Source organism: Leuciscus leuciscus (assembly GCF_965113295.1).
Source record: "Leuciscus leuciscus genome assembly, chromosome: 17".
Taxonomy (NCBI): domain Eukaryota; kingdom Metazoa; phylum Chordata; class Actinopteri; order Cypriniformes; family Leuciscidae; genus Leuciscus; species Leuciscus leuciscus.
The window spans coordinates 20,180,557-20,201,207 of NC_138741.1; the positions used below are offsets into that span (position 1 = coordinate 20,180,557).

The 20,651-nt window shown below is 35.3% G+C and overlaps 1 protein-coding gene across 2 annotated transcripts; it reads right to left on the reverse strand.

Moving 5' to 3' along the window:
- Window positions 1-1,160: 1,160 nt before the first annotated feature.
- entpd6 (ectonucleoside triphosphate diphosphohydrolase 6) lies at window positions 1,161-14,532 on the reverse strand. Of its 2 annotated transcripts, none has more exons than XM_082144139.1 (14): window positions 14,383-14,532; window positions 13,332-13,655; window positions 12,053-12,129; window positions 11,775-11,918; window positions 10,365-10,440; window positions 8,315-8,350; window positions 7,993-8,081; window positions 7,362-7,441; window positions 4,887-4,951; window positions 4,049-4,147; window positions 2,918-3,058; window positions 2,747-2,803; window positions 2,026-2,141; window positions 1,161-1,844 (listed from the first exon to the last, which is right to left on the reverse strand). In XM_082144139.1, the coding sequence occupies exons 2-14, from the start codon at window positions 13,582-13,584 to the stop codon at window positions 1,752-1,754; spliced, it is 1,326 nt and encodes a 441-aa protein (XP_082000265.1). In that variant the 5' UTR covers window positions 13,585-13,655; window positions 14,383-14,532; the 3' UTR covers window positions 1,161-1,751. The 2 variants fall into 2 exon arrangements, with proteins under 2 accessions (XP_082000265.1, XP_082000264.1); XM_082144138.1 differs by having other exon boundaries at window positions 4,049-4,150.
- Window positions 14,533-20,651: the final 6,119 nt, after the last annotated feature.

Sequence of the window (20,651 nt, forward strand, 5' to 3'; positions counted from 1 at the left end):
GGTTGCGTGAGACGTCAATCATCCATGCAAAGCTAACTACCTACACGTCTACTAATGTATTCTGCCCTAGGTGAGCCGGTTTGAGCGAATTCGACGTTTTGGTGTATAATCATCTGCATTTGCGCCAGCAACTATTATAACATAATAATATAACATTTTGTAACACCATTGCCTTTTTCAGCTCGTAGTAAAGATGACTTATAAATGTTGACTTGCCTATTTCCTTGCGTTTCCATTATTATAGGTAACGTTATACTTTTTACTAATTGATACAGTTCCGGATTGATTTCGATCCACAATCTGGCCGTATATGGAGCCTTCAAACATTTAGAAGTGGGAGGAGTCGGATTTAGAAGTGAAGTCTGATTGTAAGTGTGGGAACTGTAGCTGACTTGCAGTGAGAGTAGCGTGACGGACTATTCTTGATCTAGAACTATTTCCAAACATTTATAATTATTATACCTAACTTAACTTGCCCCAGATATGATCATCCTAGTGCAAAGGCCTCCTTCCATCCTAAAATTAAAATCGAAAAGGCATCAATTGTTTCTATTATGTTGCATTATTGTAGATGTATTATTTATTTAAATCAATTCATTTTAGTTTAATCTTATTTCTTTTTTAAACTATTCCACAGACCCCCCGGCACTCCTATGTGGGCCCCTTGGGATCCCCGGACCTAATTTTGAAAATCCCCGTTTTATGGAGTTCAGACAGGAATCCAAGTCGCTCTCAGGCACATGAAAATGTATTTTCATACCGTTTTCAATATATGGTCAATGGCTTCCACTGCCTTGTCGATACCCATCATTTGCTCCCAAAGATAGGCAAGTTACAAGGCAAGTTATGTTCACAGACCCTTAAGGACAAGGAAACTCATATTTTGTAAATGCTATACAGGTTAGGAAGTGAAGTTCCCTTTCTAAAAACCTCTATACAACATTCTATGAGTAAACCTGAGTAATATATTGTGACATTCGGACTGCCCATGCCCAACCCCTGCAGGCCTTAGTGTTGCGACACCTGCTGGTGCCAAGAACAAACAGCAGCAAGTTTGAGGTTGAAAGACGTGACTGGAGCCAGACCACATCCTGCTGTCTCATTCTACGACCTTCTTGTGAACTTTGTGTAATTGCACTTTCTCAATACTGGAAGCAAAGTTTTCAACAGACTCAGGATCTTTTTTTTATGGCATTTCATATAAACATATTTAATACATTTAATAGTAAAGAACATGGCCTCATCAAACAGCAAGTTAATAAATATCTGAGAAAAATACATGGACATGACTGCAACAGCTCAGGTCTGTTCTTACCAACAGAAAAAAAACAATTTTTTTTTCCTACCTCTGAGAGTAGATATTTAATAAGAAGTATATGATTTGTTTAAACATTTGGAATATATTAAACCGATCTAAAAGCTACAAAAATAATTAAACACAAGATACAAATGAAATCATTTGAGGGAAATAATTTTTTTGATCAGTTATGTATAGTTAACCCTGACTGATATGATTCTGACATGCTGTAAACACCCAGACCAGTACATACATTTTACCCTCACACATAGTTTAACACCCTAATAAGAAACATTCATAAAGTCAGAGGTATGTATAAAAACTCACATTTTCAATAAGTTCAATGACAAAATGGCAAATACAATCAATGTAGATATTTTTTTCCCAGAGAATAAAAACCAGTCAGTGCTTTACTGGGTTGTGGAGCATTACAACGTTGTGAGTGTGTGTGTTTTCAGCACGTTCCGTGCTTACGGAGTGACTCTATGCACTGGAAAGTGGCACCGAGGGCCCAGCTAGTCTCCACATTATTTATTTGTCTTGCCAGCTGAAATTTAAACAGAATGATACGGTTAAAGAAAATCACAGTTCGCCCATGAGTCATGGCATTTGTTCTTCAAAATATTACAGATAAATCACACACTGCTGTAGTTGACAATATATGTGTGTTGCAATCGGTGTACAAAAGTCACCACACAGTCAGGAATCATAAATCAAGAGTAGCACACCTTCAGCTCTTTATCAGGCGGGAAGTCAAGCTCCTGAAGTAGTACAGAGATGTAGGTCAGATCCAAACACAGGAACGGAGTCTCATTTATTCCTCCGGCTGACATGTTATTGCACACTGCACCACAAAGAAGAGATTCATTTTTTGTTGAGTTAAGGTAAACTAAGTGATTTTTTTTTTAAATCTAATATTACAGCAATAATGCCATCCTGAAAACTTATACCTGCCACAATAAGTTGGTAAGATTTTTTGTTTGTTTTTGAAAGAAGTCATTAGCTCTCACTAAAGCTGCATTTATTTGATCAAAAATAGAGTGAAAAACAGTAATATCGTGAAATATTATTACAATTAAAAATATGTGTTTTATATTTTAAAATGTAATTTATTCCAGTGATGGCAAAGTGATTTTCAGCAGCCATTACTGCAGTCTTCCCTGTTTTTTGAAAAATATTTTTGTGGAAACAGAGATGCATTTTTTCCGGATTTTTTAATGAATAGGAAATTCAAAAGAACAGCATTTATTTGGAATCTTTTGTAACAATGTAAAAGTCTTTACTGTCCTTTTTGATCAATTTATGCATCTTACTGAATAAAAGTATTAATTTCTTTAAAAAAAAAAAAAAAAAAAACACTGATCCCAGACTTTTGAATGGTAGTGCATTTAATTAAGAGTTACTTGCACAAATATAATCAGACTAATACAACCATATCCAAACACTTACCTTTTTTGGCTCCTTCAATGTAATCACTGACTCTGACAGTTCCCCCTTTGCTTTCATCTGAGACAGAGACAAACTATTTGTATATGACTCATTTGCTAATCTTAAATCTTAGAAAAAAAAGAGACAATGTTTGAATCAGATCAAACGACAGAAATCAGACTAATCTCTCACCAATGAGGCCCAGATCCACAGCCTTGTCGTAGTAGTAAGAGAATGCGTAGAAGTCTATGTCTTTTACTTCCTCTGTTTTTCTCACCCGTTTGTAGATCATCTTTTCCACTTTTTTAAGGCAAGACTCATAGATGGGCTCCCCTGGAACAGAGCACATACACAAATGATTCAAATAAAACACAAACAGGTTCAACTCTTCATTGATAAACAGGACTGTTTATTATATATGTTACACACATCCACATTATATATACATTTTTATAAGATCTTATATATGATACAATTCTGGGGAGTAATTAAACACCCTCCTGTGGTGAAAATCAAGTTTTTAATGTGTCTATGTGGTGTTTTTATATGCTTTAAGACAAACCATGTGCAAATTCATTGGTTAACACCATTGCAGAGTATTTCTTTAAAACTGCAGTGAAAAAGACAGTCTCAAAAACACAGTTTAAAATCGCTGGTGTTTCTAACGTCACAAACTACCTTGTAACCAATCACGTCAACATGCCGGTGGGCTTTAGCGTATCATCATTACTATGCTCTGAAGCAGGGGAGTCTCAATAGAAGCCAGGTTATCCTGCTATATTTTTGTTGATTTGAAAAATCGGGTAGATTTATATTTATATTATGATGTTATGATGAACTATATGCCTTTTTCCACTGACGTTCTAAGTTGTTTAAATCTTTTGTAAGGATACTGATTTTTAGAAGGCAGACAGATTGTGTAACATTAGCAACACATTATCAGCTGTTTGATAACGTAGTCAAGCAAAAGGCTAATCATATTAATTACCGTTTTGTGTCTGACATTGTAGACAGTGATACATAAACGCATTACCATTCTGATACATCCGACTTGTAGACAACCCTATAATTCACTCTTCCACCTTTTCTTCTGAATCAGTTTCTGGTTCAAACATATTATGGCTGAAACCAGTATTTCCACTTGCCATTGTGCAGCGTTTACTACAGTAAAGTTGACAGAGAGGACCAGGCATTCTGAGCTCGAGTGAGTGGAGACGGGGCAGTGATCAAAGATGAGTTTAAGGGATAAATTATTGATTACAGGGGGACTTTAAAGGTTAATAAATACAAAAACCTAACCCATACAGACAACATATTTCATACCTTCTTTCTGGCCTTTCACAGTATAGAGTACTTCTGCATGCTCCCACTGTCCAGAATAATCTGAGGCTAGACATGGACTAATCAGCTCTTGGGGTCCTGCTACTGAAGTAGAAGTAGAAGTAGAAGTAGAAGTAGAAGTAGAAGAAGAAGAAGAAGAAGAAGAAGAAGAAGAAGAAGAAGAAGAAGAAGAAGAAGAAGAAGAAGAAGAAGAAGAAGAAGAAGAAGAAGAAGAAGAAGAAGAAGAAGAAGAAGAAGAAGAAGAAGAAGAAGAAGAAGAAGAAGAAGAAGAAGAAGAAGAAGAAGAAGAAGAAGAAGAAGAAGAAGAAGAAGAAGAAGAAGAAGAAGAAGAAGAAGAAGAAGAAGAAGAAGAAGAAGAAGAAGAAGAATGATTTATTTATGCATACTAGCGTTTTTACTGCCACTATGTGGAGTAACTGTGACACTGCTGAGGAAGACAAATCCAAACATGAGTTCTGCAGTGCCACCTGGTGGCCAAACATAAAAGCACGTTTACACAAATACATGCATGTCTTGCTCATATTAACCTTAAAACCCACTCTGAGAGAAGCGGGATACACTCATACAATGGACAAAACTATAAACAAAGAAATATGATTACATCTGTAGTGTACTAAATGTAAATCTCAGCAGTAAACTGCATGTAGAAGCTATTGCACTGATGGCAGTTTCTCTCTTTGGCCTCAACTAAATCAGTTCAACAGCTGGCCACCAAGGAATTAATCTTCAGTGCGTTATTAAGAGATTAGATAATGGCTTATTTATCTAGTGAATGAGGTCTTTAAAAGCAAGAGATGAAGAGAGATTGTAGACCACATACAAGGCTGTCCTTCAAACCCTCCCAACACAGCAAGTCTGGCTGACATCAAGCCCAGGCCAAGGTAACTGCAGAGAAAGACCAGAGACATTAAAGGGGTGAATATGCAAGATACAAAAAAATACAAATACACTACTGATAAAAAATGTAGGGTTTTAAATAAAAAAGTGCTCTTCTTTTGATCTTTCTATTCATCAAAGAATCCTGAACAAATGTATCATAGCGTCCACAAAAACACTAAGCAGCTCAATATTGATAATAATAAGAAATGTTTCTTGAGCAGAAAATCATCATATTAGAATGATTTCTGAAGGATCATGTGACACTGAAGACTGGATGAATGATGCTGAAAATTCAGCTTTGCATCACAGGAATAAATTACATCTTAAAATATATTAAAATAGAAAAGAGTTATTTTAAATAGTAATAATATTTTACAATATTGCTGTTTTTACTGTATTTTGGTCAAATAAATGCAGCTCTGGCGAACAGAGGCTTCTTTCAAAAGCATTTGAAAAGTCTTACTGACCCTAAACTTTTGAACGGTAACGTATATATACGTATTTTATAACATTTAACTATAAATCACAAATATTTCAGCATTTCATATGAAAGTATGAGGTATGAGATTGCATACTTTGGAGCAAGAGTCATACACCAAAAGTGATTCCTCATCCAACACTATCTTGCCATTTAAACATCAATGGGTAAAGAGTCTGTTTGGTTGGGCTCTGCTGGAGGGTTTGTTGCGTCAAATCTCCTGCAGTGAATAACTAGTAATTCTAGTAATCTGGAGATGAGTCCCACGATGGGATTGTAATTGGAGGCTTGTGTGATTACACTCTAATCAGGAGAGCGAGGCGAGGCAAACACACACTGCCTCATAAACACTTGTCATGCACTAATCATTGAGCTAACATAACCTAGAAAGCCCTGGACAACCCTGACCAAGCACAGCAACCAACGGGTGGTGGTGTCAAACATCGGACAGAGCTTTGATCCTGGTGCTAGAAGACTGCAAGTCACGTAACATCACTGTTGGACTGAAAAGCTGAAGCATAAAAAAGATCTGCAAGGTTACAAAGCTCAAAGTCCACTCTAAAGAGAGATACAACAAACGTCTCGTTTGGACTACAACACGATTTTTCCGGATCTTATGAAGTCATAATGTTACTCATTTAAATAATCCCCGCCCACGGAATACGCAAAAAAGGGGACGAGTCCTGGTTGAGCTGCATTAGAGAAGACAGCGTTGTCGCAAAGACAATGTTTTTTTCCACCCCGTTTCCAAAACTCATTTGTTTGGCCTTCCTAAGGCTGGTGGTTAAAATGTATTTTAAAAACTTCCTGAACATTATAATCCCTACGTTTATCTGTGCACTGCACATTTTATGGTGAACAGCTTGTTTTCTGTTGCTTTGGTAAGCTCTCGCTTTTGTAGGATGGTTTACCGCTCCATAGGAAAATTAACCATGTTTTTGTGATCGATTACTGTTTGTATTAGCTTAGTTTTCTGACAAATATCACGATTAAATGGTGCATAACAACTAAAAACATACCACTCTGAAACGTCCTATGAAATCTGTCCATGAAATCAGTTCTGCATGATCCTCTTGTTAACATTGTCAGGGTCTGAATCGGGCTCAAATTGGTTTGAAATTGACGCCATCCTTATTCATTTTTACAGAAGGGGAGGGACATTTCCCGAACGCACGCCAAACGGTGCTAATCACAACACACTGGGAAAGCTAACCAATCACAGCACATTTCGTATTTCGGAAGGAGGGGCTTCATCGAAATTGGCGTGTTTGAGCCAATAATGTAAAATACGTGGAAAAAAATGCATTATTTAAACAATCAAGCAAGAAAGCTATATTCTAGTACACCCCAAAAACAAAATCAAGACTTCGTAAAAGAGCATAACAGGACCCCTTTAAACAGTAATATGCTGAAACTATCACTATAACTTAAAATGGATGTACTAAAGACTTGCATGAGGATATTGGATATTTAATTGTTCGTGGTCATTTTCTATATTTTTACATTCAATATTTCCATCCTCTAAAAATCTTTAAAAACAGTTTAACAACTTAATGTAAAAAATGTAAATAAAATAAAAAGTAATGACCAATCTTCAACCAATCTAAAAATGGATATCCATTTTTCATTCTGTGCGTTATAATGTTGTGATGCCTAAAATTTACTTGCAGCATTTAAAATAGTTGATTTCTGTCGTTAATTTTTCATGTTTTATTTATTTTAACAAAATAGTATATAATTTTAAAGTTTGCAATTTATGGGTATCAGCCATAAATAATATTTTTTCTCAGATTGCTCAGTGAGAATGTGTTAATGTAAAAAAAAAAAACACATGTTAAACATGTTTACACATGTTAAAAGATTTTACAGAAGGATCTCTTCTACAGAATTCAACAGCATAATATATTGCTTTATTCACTAGATTCTTTACCACTTTACCTGTGTGAGTAGAGGGCATGACTGTTGTTGAACATCTGAAACGATGTCACAAAATCAATGGGTGAGGTCTGGATGGTTTTCTGTACAGGAACGGAACACAAACAAGCAAATATTGATGTATAAAGGTAGCATTCAGATCTTCTTGAGCAGGAATCTGGTATAATGAGATTGTACAATTCTAGTTTGTACTAGTCTCACTGCATTTTTTTGTCCAGTATACTTTTTTAAAAACAACATTAGTCAGCAACTGCCTAGTGTAGCAGTTTGAAGTCCAGACTATAACACAACATCTGTCAGCAACTTCAAGTAAGATGCAATCTGTAGAGCAGTTCCTCTCTGAGCTCATGTTTGGAACTAGAGCTCTCGGAGAAACTGTGTAATGACATAATAAATTGGTCCTCAATCCAAACCGCCTGTACAGGACCTGACCTAGTTCAAGAGAAAGAATCTCTCTAACTCTCTCCGTCCAATGTACAACAACCTTCATTTACAAGGCCTATGGGATTAACAGGACATTTGCGGATTAATGCATGGGATGGGAGAACATCACGGTAGTTTGTTAAGAGAGACATGACTTCATTAACATGGGTCTACAGATATTTGTGTATATATATGCATGTACACGGCTCACTTCATCCTGTAGAGCAAAGGTGATCTGGGTCGAGCCTCCTCCTAAATCCAGCATGCCTACTGTAGGAGTCTCAGTGCCATGAAGACTACCTGTAAAGGAGAGACTTTTTAAATCACTCTGACTAAGGAACAAACCAAACATTTTCAAGTAAAAGTAAAGAAGAAAACAAAAGAAAAAAGTTTGCATGTGGGCAGGATGACTGTTGAAAGGTATAAAATAATCATATATTTGTGTCCAGATTCATCTTTGTTATTGTTCTGTTGATGTTCATTGATTAAATTGTCGTGACATACAGTATAACATGACTACTAAAATTGCTTACCTATTAAAAAGTTTATGGTAATCCAAGCTGACATGCCTGTGTAAATACAAATGTGCATTAATTGTTAGCCCAATAAAAAAAAATTTACAATAAAAAAAAAATACTACTTTCTCACAGTCCTACTGAAGCTAAGCTGCAAAAAACCTTTCAGGCAGAAAAATACATTAATCATTTATTACCCACACTTACACATTTATGGCCGGACCAGTCGCAGTGATATAATACAGAGAATGATGGATCATTATTCTTAACACAAAAGAGCTACTTTTTCAAAAGAGAATAAGAATAAACTCCTGGCTGTGTGTAGCACCTGCAGGTATGCAGATCCATCCGACAGATCCCAACATCAGAAACGAGCAGTTGTTATTTAACAAGATCTGAATTTTCAGCTTTATTACTCCAATCTTAAGCGTAACATGATCCTTCAGAAATCATTCTAATATGGTGATTTGGTGCTAAAAGTGATACCTCACCCGGAAATTTTCGGGTTTGTTTACCAACTGTCTTGTTGTTCTGTGTTCAACAGAGAAAAAGACACTCATACAGGTTTGGAACAACTTGAGGGTGAGTAAATGATGACAGAATTAACATTTTGGGATGAACTAGGCTTTTTATTAGTATCAACACTATTATTAGTGTTGATACAGTTGAAAACCAGAGCTGCTTAATATTTTTGTGGAAACTGTGCTATTCTTCTCAGGATTCTTTGATGAACAGCTTTATTTGAAATAGTCTAATATTAATTAACATTATAAATGTCTTTACTGTCATCAATTTAATGTGTACATGCTGAAAAAACAAACAAGTACTGACCCAAAACCTTTGAACAGTACTGTACATTGTATGCTGGTGGATTCCATACATTTAGAGAGTTTAGCATTAACATATAGTCATGGTCCGGCCAGATCACAAAGACTTTGGCGAGTGAGTGCATCATTGGATCTTTGTGCTAAAACTCTTATAAACTGTATGTTTGTTTTGAATGTAGGTTGCTTCTTAACAAAGTAAGGGGCTTTAGCTCTCAGAAATAACCAAACTCACTTAGTATCTATAAACTCCATCCCTCCATCCCGTTCCCTCACATATACCACTTTGGCACAGCATTAACAATAAGTCTGTATGATTTGCTGTGATGGACTAATCTGGTTGGGTAAGCTTGTGTGTCCAGGAGAGTTTAGACTCACGCTGATAATGAGACTGAGATTATCCAGTTACGGGACCTGCAGAGTTTAAGCATTAATTTTACAAAATTTCAAACACAAATTGCTACCCATTAAGCAAAGACAACTTGTATATCAACAAAAAAGCAGTATTAACCTGGCTTTTGCTAAACACTGTTTGCCCATGCTAGTTTTGTTCCTTTAAAAGCAATTTACTGCCTAGCAAATTAATGGCCGCTAATCTGTTTGCTGAGATTATAGTGCACATGGGACATTATCCTCTGGGCTCATTATTACTTGTGTGAACTATTTTAAAGGATTGGATTAAAGTCCCATATACGCATTATCTATCGTTAATATACACACACAGCTCAAGCCATTACTGAAGAAAATTTCAATTTACAATTTATATCTTTATGCCAGAAGCGCAAATGCTTGACAGCAGTGGCCGGAAGCTTTTGACGAGCTGGAGATGTACAGTAACATCTGCCGGTTTCACATTCCAGACGGACAGACTCCTGCATGGATCATAGCTCAGCAAAACACTGCAACTTTACAATCATAGAAACGAGAACTTTTGTCATCAGTTAGAACTTTCAGGATGTGCTTCCTCGGTTTTCCTAATGTAAAAAAAATAACCCTAAAATCTTCAAAGTAGCTTGTCAAACAAAACCCAGTTGATTTGTTAGATGAGACTGTAAAGTCACGTTTTTGACTACAAAAGTAGTTTGTTTGGTTTTGATTTTTTACGTTAGACTCAAAATAAATTTGTTTATTTGCTATTTAAATAATTATTGAAATAATCTGACCCTCATACCGTAATCAAAGAGCCCTGTTGTTAAATTAATTAGATGCTAAAAAGTAGGGCAAAGGAGTAATTGACAAGGTACCTTCGTCTGTGCCATCCATGATTGACACACTGTCCGGTCTATAGAAGAACAAGGATTCGCTAAACACCTCCCTCACCTGCAGCAGAGAGATTTCAGGTTTAGCATGTCAAGACATGGTTAGGACATACTGAGATGACAGGCTGAAGAACAAGAAATGCCAGAAGACAGCCCTCATCTCTACAACCGTACTAAACCTTTAGTGTATTAAACAAATTTAACTTTTACATGTCTAATATCACTGTCTCCTTAAAAACTGTCTCCTTAAAAAATAAGTATTCCTCATTTATAAGCTGCTTTGCAAAAGAAAGACAACATCTGCTAAATTAACAAATGTAAATGAAACTGAAATTTTATGATAAAGTAACCGAATACATTTAGTTAACTCAAAACACTAGCCCTGCGTACTAGCTGTAAGAGTGTATATAGATTTTTCCTAGGGGTTTTTATAATGGATTTTTAAATTTTAATATATAAATAAATATATACTGGATATATACTGGAATTTCCAACTTTGATACAATAACATGAAAAATATTGATATTCGATACCATTTTTGATACCACGGGAAAAAACTTCCATATATACCAGCATATAGATCATTTGTTATTTAAATTAAAGTTACAAAACAAGATCAGCGAGTGATTTTCTCTGTCTTTTGTTCTTTGATTAACATGACAGACAGCAGCAGGTTTATTAGACTACTGTCACTTTAAGAGCTCAGGCATGGATCCAATAAACAGTGTTACTGTTGGCCATTTAATCACAATAAGCCATGAAAAATTTGACATTTTAGTACTCCCGATCTGTTTGAAGGCGGCTTTATGAGAGTGCTATCAGTGGTGAGCGTTCTTTTGGTGAGAGCGGGAAACCTGTGGGAACGAGTAAAATTTCGCTTAATACAAGCACTCTTCAATCGGAGTGAATGAGATGAGTGAGTGACAGGAATGTGTGTCAATTCGCCGTCGGAGAGAAGATAGAGAGAATGTGCAGCTGGCATCTGTGTATCGATACTGCAGAAAAGAAGTATTGGAACCATTTCAGATATTTCAGTATCGATTCATCTCAAAATATTGATATTTTTGACGACACTAGTCTGCGGTAAACATAACTTGACGATACTTGAATGTTTTGTTCTACAACGTAAACTTCACACTTACACTACAAGCATTCTTATCTAGTGACTTATTAGAAACATATGTTGCTTAAAAAAAAAGAACAGCTTCAAAATTTACAAAATGTTCAGGTATCGTCAAGTTATGTTTACCACAGACCTTATTTTATTCATAAATTGAAAAACCCCATAGGAAAATCTTTTGGGAACCACTGGCGAATCTGTCTTCTGGGTTTTGACGTCATCCCTGCACCACTCTATACAGTGAAAGTTTGTTTGGTGACTGATGGATCTCTGACCTTGTCCAGCAGGATGGTGGCCTTCTCACCAGGCAGCAGTCTGAGCCCTGCCGTGGCTCTGAGCATAAGAGGGGAAGAACTCCATAACGTTTCAGGAACCGTGTCTTTAGCAACCTTTAACAGTCCCAACAGCCCCTCCTTACTCTGTAAAACAACAGCACTGGCTACATTAATATGACCATCAAACTGTAGACGGAAAAGATACTATGACAAAACTTTTGCAAAGGCATTTGCGAAGGGTTCAAAACTATAAATCTTGATCACATTTTACTGGTTACCTTTTCTGGGTCATCAGCATATGCAGACAGTCCAGGTTTTATAGCTCTAAATGTCTCGTGGGCTAATTTTGGAGCTTCTGTTAACACACAAAGACAAATGTTAGCTTTAAAAACAGTGACATATCATAACATTGATTTATAAAAATATATTTACACATTAACTTTTAATGCTTTGAATACTTTTAATCAGAAAGGATGCATTAAACTGATCAAGTGGCAGTAAAAAAAATTCAAATTAATGCTGTTCTTTCGCACTTTCTATTCGTCTTCAGAAGCCTGAAAAAAACTATCATGATTTACAAAAAAAAACTTTTTAACACTGATAATAAGTGTTTCTTGAGCAGCAAATCAGCATATTAGAATGTTTTCTGAAGGATCATGTGACACTGGAGTAATGGCTGCTGAAACTTCAGCTGTGCCATCAGAGGAATAAATAACATTTGAAAATGTATTAAATATAAAACTGTTATTTTAAATTGTAATAATGTTTAACAACCCCAAACTTTTGAACGGTAGAGTATATGAAATAAAATTCATAAAAGAATATGTGTAACACTGATTAACTGCAGTAGTAGGGTTCCACGTGGCTTATATCAAAGTTTGCATAATAAACGATATAAACAAATGTTTCAGCCACTGATCAAATTTAACCATACTCTTCGGTGTGACCTTTGACCCATCAGGCTTAGCTAGGATGTGTGTGCATGAGAGAGCGTGCCTGATAGCATAGACTACTTGATGTCCATTATAATATGACAATCATAGGTTTAACAATAAAGGCTAAAGCAGCACTTAACTGATTTAGCTCAGAATTGGGCTGCAATAACTAAGCCATTGGACGATCAGGGCTGCGCTAGGCAGTAAACCTAATATCTGTGGATAACACCCACACAGTCAACATACCCCTGGTTTACTATAGTAACACTATGGTATTTTGGCGGTAAGGTTGTAGATTTAAAATAAATAAATAATTAGGAAGTGTGCATTTCAGTGTACTAGTAGGCAACGAGTTATATAAGTTTTATATAAATAATTACAGTGATCTAACAAGCCCTTACATTTTTTTTATCACAGTAACCATAATTTTCAACAAAACACCATGGCCATATTTCTTGGCACTACTACAAAATCATAATTTATTAACATTAACATGAATTAATATTTAATTATAATATACCTTTTATCAATAACTTTAGTAACTATGGTATTTTAGTGTAAAATATGTTTGCCACAGTGTTATTTTAGTATTATTTAAAATACCACTTAAATTTGAACATACCATTTGGCTCCATCTGAAATTTGAAGATATGAATCCTGGTTCCAGTGCTTCCAGCATCAAACATAATACCATACTGGAAATTTTCACTGACCACCTGAGATGAGGTTGGATGTTTATGGGTATCCATCCTATACTGGGGCAGCTGGTCAGATACCGGTGTCTTGGAGTTATCATAATGGTGTTTGACGTAGGTGAGGTAGACCACCAGGCATCCCACAAACATAAAGATGAAAGCTAACTTTGGGAACCTCATAATGGCAGACAGAGGTACATGATGTGGAGTCAATTTCCCAATGCAGAAGGCTCAACAGTTCTTTCCACTACCTACAGAAAACACACACACACACACACACAAAAAAACATCATATAAAAAAGGAGTTTAAACTTCCTGTGAGATAAAGAAGTATGAAATATCACAGACCCAAGTGAATACAAAGTCATTAGTTTAAATTTGAATGAGAAGCTATGACTAACGAAGCTAACAAAGATTTACAGATTTAACACAGCCAAGACATGCAGTATTAACCTGTTCTCACTCAAAACAATACATGAAATAAATTCAAATATAACAAATGATGTCCTTATATTTTCTGCCACAACTATGACGTCACACAACTTGTAAAGGAATTACTAATAATACCTAGCAACACCTGAAAAACAAAACAGCTGCTGCAATTAATGTATGCGCTATATGAACAATATGGTTATTTTTGTCAGCATTGTAAGATTTTCTTACTGTGATGACAGTTTAATATATGGAGATATTTAAGTAATTAATTTAAGTGAACTCTAGATTATGTTTTGTATCGGTCATGTTGAACAATAATTCACGATAGGCAAAAAGAATACACACACATTGAGTGGTAAAATACCAACAACAAGAGATGCATCCAAAACACAGTCGAACACTTTGGAACATGGTGAGCATTTTAATCTAAAATAATAACTTTATATAACACTTGTACTTTATTTTAATTTGATCTCATGTCTCAAGAATAATTTGAGAACAGATAGATAAATCACATTATCCGTGTTTCTAAGATCGTTATACCTAGTTCTCTGTAGCAAGATCATATTCCTTCGGATCCGAGTCGTGTTTTCTGTATCGACGAATAGCCATGGTGAGATTTTGACATGTTATTCCTTATGAAAAATTGTCAAAATCCTCTGGTCTCGTTTTGATTACGTCAGTAATATAGAATCCTGCAACGTGGAGATGACGTGGAGCGAACACGTACGTCACGCATTCCAAAGAGAAGACAGACGCGCCCTCACACAAACAGTAACACTTGCTTGCAGCAGTGTTATAATGATAAATACTGTTTATGAAAAGACAATAAATATTCCTCAGATATTTTTGTTACGTTCAAATCCCTTTGCTAGGCAAATCCATAGTTATATAGTTGTTAAATCGGCTTAAATGTTAGTCTACTTTGCTTTCTTTTGCTATAGTCTATTCATGATGGCACGCCCAAAACGAACATTAATAATGTTACTGGAAACATTCATAATGTTCGTTTTAATTAGCCTGTTTAGTTTCCGTTTAGATTGTAAGCAAATAAATTGTTTACTTATTCTGTAGCCTACTACTTTTTTCTTTATGATTCCCATTTGAGCCCATTCGTTTTGGGTAAGGAAATTACATGATGAAATTTACTGAAATTAAATCCCTAGGAAAGTAATTGGTTCTGAATAGCAGTATCCAAAAAAAAAATTCACTCACACATGGTTTTGCCTAAAGTTTGAATCCTTTGATAATTCATTTAATTTGAGCTGATTCCATCTGAATCAAGTTAAGTAGGCCTAGACATAGGGTGGGCCAAAAAAAGCATTTGGACACGTAAACCACATTTAAAATATATGAATTTCCATTGCATTAGAAAACAAAACATCAAACCAAGTGGCATCTGACTGCAAACAAATGATGGCATAAGTCCAAATACATTTTGTCTTCATCTTGAACAGTATGGCATCTATATTTTTGTGATTGACATCCAATCAATCTTCTATTTATGAAATGTTTTGCTTGAAAGATATGCTTGTTTTTTGTTATAAGAGCAACAGTTGCAGCACAAGTTCTATTGCCATTTTCAAGCCCCATTTCGACTGTTCAATGCTTCCCTCTTAACCTCCTGAGACCCAGAGAGCCAATTACACTTTCATTGTGCTGTTTTCAATATGGCACCAGCTGGTCTCTCCACCGAGGCCCTGTGAGTTTTGTTAAAGTTTACCAGGCTGTGGCAGCTATACATGACCTGTGGCACATCTCCATTCATTACCTTAATTAACCATCATTAGGCCTGCTATATGGGCCAATCTGTGGTTCCCTCCTACACTTTCTCATGCAACATGCGACACCCCCATCTGAGCTTGAATTTCAGCCAATAAGTGACCTATAATGAGAGGTCCCTGCGAGGGGGGTCGAGATGGTTTTGATGATATTCATTTGACGCTTTCCATTGAGAGTGTCTGCGAGCACAGTGCAAGCTTGAAAGGACCATATGCTCTCTTTTTACATGAGGGTATGTGTGTGAGCGCATCTATCTAGGACACATGGTCCAGCAGGGGGTGAGGGGCAACGGACCGCCTAATATAAGACCATTCTCACTTATCAAAAATCAATGTGGGCGGACTTTTTAAGGGGGAGGGGACGATGGCCATCCCTCCAAACTGTTGCACTCTGACCGCCCCCCTCAAAGAGCGATGCATACATGACTTCCCCCATTATAACTTAAGCAGTCATTACAGACGTACCTCAACAGTTGCAGCAGAAAGCAAAACGCCCCCTCCTCGTCCCCCCTCAGCCCTTAATAAATGACCTGATCTCTGTCTTTTTACTCACCAATAATGGGCTGAGTGGCAGTTTGCATACTGCACAGGGATTGTGAAGAGAAAAAAAGGGAGGGAAGATCAACAAATGTATTAGTAATAAAAGAGGTTTTTACAAAGCTTCTGCTGTTCATTTTTCTAGCTGAAGAAATATTTAGCTGCATATTCTCCACCACAAGATGTATTCATTAATCTTCCAAAAAAAGTGTTTGTTAAGCCTGTTAACTGTCAGGTCCTGGTAGCAGGACACTTGGTGCGTTTTTTTTATCGCCTTTTATCCATATCACATATTTTAGTAATCATCATACATAGGTATCATTCAAAAGCTTAAACATTCAAAATCCACCCTGTGAACATTGTTTTGGAATTGGACATTGCGTTACATTAAATTACACGAAATTACTGTAAAACTTTCAGCAGGCTCAATTTTTTTTTACAAAATTTGGAACAAAACTTGTTTAGACATGTGGCTTTGATTTTCTAGAAATGTTAGTGTCCATATAATTTTTTTAAATATATCTTTTGAATATAATTAGATGTATTCAGTACATTTGCTTTATACAGTAAACTTTTATAATAACTTCTTTACATTTTCCTTTTTTGCTTTCTCTTACACTACAGAATTTGGAACCTTAAACTGGGTTCTAACTTAAGCGCTTCATATATAGAACCTTTTAGAGGTTCCAATCATGGAATCATTTTATGGATTTAGTTTTAATAATTTATTTTATTTTAGTTACATTTAGTGAATTAAACAGATAGTAAACATATTTTATCACTAGAAAAAATGTAATGCAATCATTTAAAACATTTCTCCTTATATTTTTGGCATCAAGGATTCTTTATTGAGTCAAGAACCCTAGGGTTCTATATGGAACCCAACTTAACCTTTTAAGAGTGTGCATTTCAAAGCATTCAGGTTGGTGACAGTTAACAGGTTAAATAAACTACTCCAAAATTCCTCTATAGAGCATCAGAGTGTATTTATTTAACATAAGCTCTTAATAGCTTTTAGCAATTTAATGTTTAATGGTCCCTTAATCTCTTGCTCACATTTTTAACAATAATGATTAGACCATTAGTGGTCTGCATAACCATTAAAAGCAAATTCATAGCAATTACGACAAAATTTTAAGAGCCACTCTCTATAGTAAGACCACTAATCCAGTTCACTTTGACCCAACTGACGTAAAATGGGTGGAAATACTTATACCTTCACCGATATACCCACATACATTAATCTGCCTTGAATTTTTTTTAAAGAGTAAAGTTATTGAAAGTGAAACAGTGACTCATGTGAAGTTGTTTCATCATTTCTAAACAAGTTCTCATAATCCAGATGGATTTTCCACGAAGGTCTAAAATTGTTAAACAAATTTAAACCAATTAATGTGGATTTAAATCACAAATTTGCATATAAACTATATGCAAACTGATTTTTCTCTTAATTAAATAGCATTCAGTGGATCATGCTTCTGTGTAAACCTGTTTATCCTGATGTTTAAACCCCTTGTCCGTGTACAAGTCATTTGAATGCTTACAGGCTGTTTTGTTTCGTAATAGCTTAGATTACTTTTTTTCACAGCTTTAATGCACAAAAAATAAGACATTATCTAAGATCTTCCTAGAATGAAACAATAGTCTAATCCTGCTGCCATTTGTTAATCTGAGAAAACAAGACTCTGATGCCGTAGCGTGTGCATGTTTGGAGGGGGATGTAATAACATCAGATCTACTTTACCAGAATTAGTTATTGTTCCTTATTATCAGTGTGTGTTTTTTTTTTTTCAAGCAATGTTTCAGGAAATTCCCCGAAAATCCCATTGAACACACATTTTAATTTCATTTTTGTAGTTTAATCGTGTAGAAGGCAGCGTAAATAATCCAATGGGATTAGGTCATGTTTTTTTTTTTTTTTGTCTTTTCAAATACTTTCATTTAAGAAACTGTCTAACACTGTTGCTCTCTATGTAACAGAATGAGCAGAGACGAATGACACACAAGCAATTACAACCAAACTGTACCACCACATATCTGAACATGAGAAACAGGCTTAGTCACATTTAATAATACTGTGTGTAAATGTCCTTCGTGGACAACGTATATACAATAACTGGAGGATAAATTGAAGAAATTAGACATTTTTCGCTGTCCAGATGTTCTCCAACTGAGGATTTAAAAGATGTAATAGGAGTCATCGATTAACAATTATTTTAATATACTTATTGTGAATAAAATCCTGCTCTAAATCCTTTCTAATAATCCTCCTTACAGGATCATGTGTATTACATGTATGTGAAAGAGTGTACGTGAAGAGAGTGGGGGAGTCACATGGTATTGCCCGTCTTCCAGTATTTTCTGATTAAGGCAAAGTATTTATAGATGTATTTAAAACGGCAGAGAGATTTTTAACTAGAACCCATTCTGAAAGCAAGGTTTTGACCAAAATTATGCAAGAAAGTTGATGTAATGTTATCTGAGCTCATTCAAGCACCTGTAATTGTTAATAATTATAAACTAAAAGTCAAAGAAGACTTGTAAAATTTGTAGAAATCTTACACTGTAAATAATGTGGTGTTATATCTTGACTGAATATATGCAGTTCCTTAAAATGTGTTATTAGATTTGTTAATAATTTAATTATTCATGACTATTGAAAACCACACATTTATACAACCTTTCCCTACCAATTTCATGCTTTACAACAAAAGAAAAAACAATACTTTGGTATTAGCAATAAAAACTATGCTTGTGGTTCAACTTTTATTACTATTATGATTATGTATCATAATAGAAAAGATGTATCAAGATACATTCATTTTTCTGTTCCTGAAAGTTGTACAGTATGTTGTTAAAACTTTAGAACAGTAACCAAACCTCAATAAGCAAACACATTTTTAGCATTATTTACTTGATAAAATAATCATTTTTGGAGTATACCACAATATGGTAAAAAAAAAAAAAAAATTATCCATTTGTCCTTACTGAAGATAATAGCTCTGAGATTTCCCATGATGCTCTGCTGTACGTTAAAACCTCATCCAGACTCTCATTTGTTATGGATGGCATTAGCCTGTTCAAATCCAATTCTCATCCACCAAACATACTACCTTTTATAGATGGAAAATAAAAGGATAAAGCAGTTAATGCCTTTTTGATTCATTATATAATGTTTTTCTGAGGGCAGACAAGGGGAATTATAATAAAAATAATGGAATAATTTAAATAAATTTACTTTAGTTAATGTACTCTGCGTGGGCATGGCTAATCTGAAGGAAACGCTCCGTAAAATCACAAAAACAGGGAGAATCCCAACTAAAAGTAAATCCTCTTTGACTCTAACCACCAATCACTTTAGTTCATTTGGACAAGACTACGGCCAAAAAAAGGAAGGGGGAATAATAGTGCACATTATCTGACCTACCACCAAAACACAGTAAAAGCCTGAAACACTGGAAGATGATAACACTGAGGAAATCCACATGAATTGTCCAGAGGTCAAAGGTGAATTTAGCCCATCTTTTCTGCCCTCTGCACGTTGGGTGCAAGAGATCTTCTGTCATACCAACCATTGATAAAAACAGTATGTATTGGCAATTGAGTTACATTATTTAAATATGAACTTGATAAACTGAAAAAACAAAATTACAATAGTATGTATGTATTAGCTTCTGGCATAATGAATAAATATTTTATTTAAACTATATTCTGTAATTTAAAATGATGGTAATATCATTACTTTCCTCTGCAGTGCATGTTGATATGTATCAGGGACAACCTAGTATTTATAAAATATATTTGATGGTCTGTCCACTTAAACATCTTTTTCCCTACCAATTTCATGCTTTACAACAAGAGAAAAAAGGGGGGAAAAAACAATGATTTGGTATTAGCAATAAAAATTATGAGGATTAGCTGTTCTTTGTTCTAAAATGAAAAGGGGATGATAACTGTCACGGTGTAAAATCCCCTTTGCATGCACCAGGAAGCCAGCCGGCAGACAAAGATCAGCGCTAAAGCAGAAATCATATGAGCGCAACTTTAATCAGAAGTATAACAAAAGCATTTTTCTGCTTTATACTGTTGTAGGTCTTAAATAAGGATCCCTAACCATATAGCCTGTCCCTGTGTTACAGTGTTTTTTTTTATATTAAGAGCAACAGGAGAGGAGCTTTCACTGGAAAAGCTGTTCCAATCAGATTTGAGAAAAAATGCATTCAGAGCTTTTTAAAGACATTGTACAGTTTTAGTGGAACAAGACCTTCTGTTTTGGATGAAATGTTTGCACATTTACCCTTTTTTTTTTCATTTACCCCAAATCTTTTAAAACAATTTGTATTGCTATTCAAAGTCAATAAATATGAAATAATGTCAAGCAGCTCGAGTAGTATTAACCCCTAAATCTTATATCCCTCTCCCAAAGTCTTTATTCTTTTGTTCAGCTGGCTTTGCAACCCTATTGTCATTAACCCTGATTGAGCTCTGAACAGG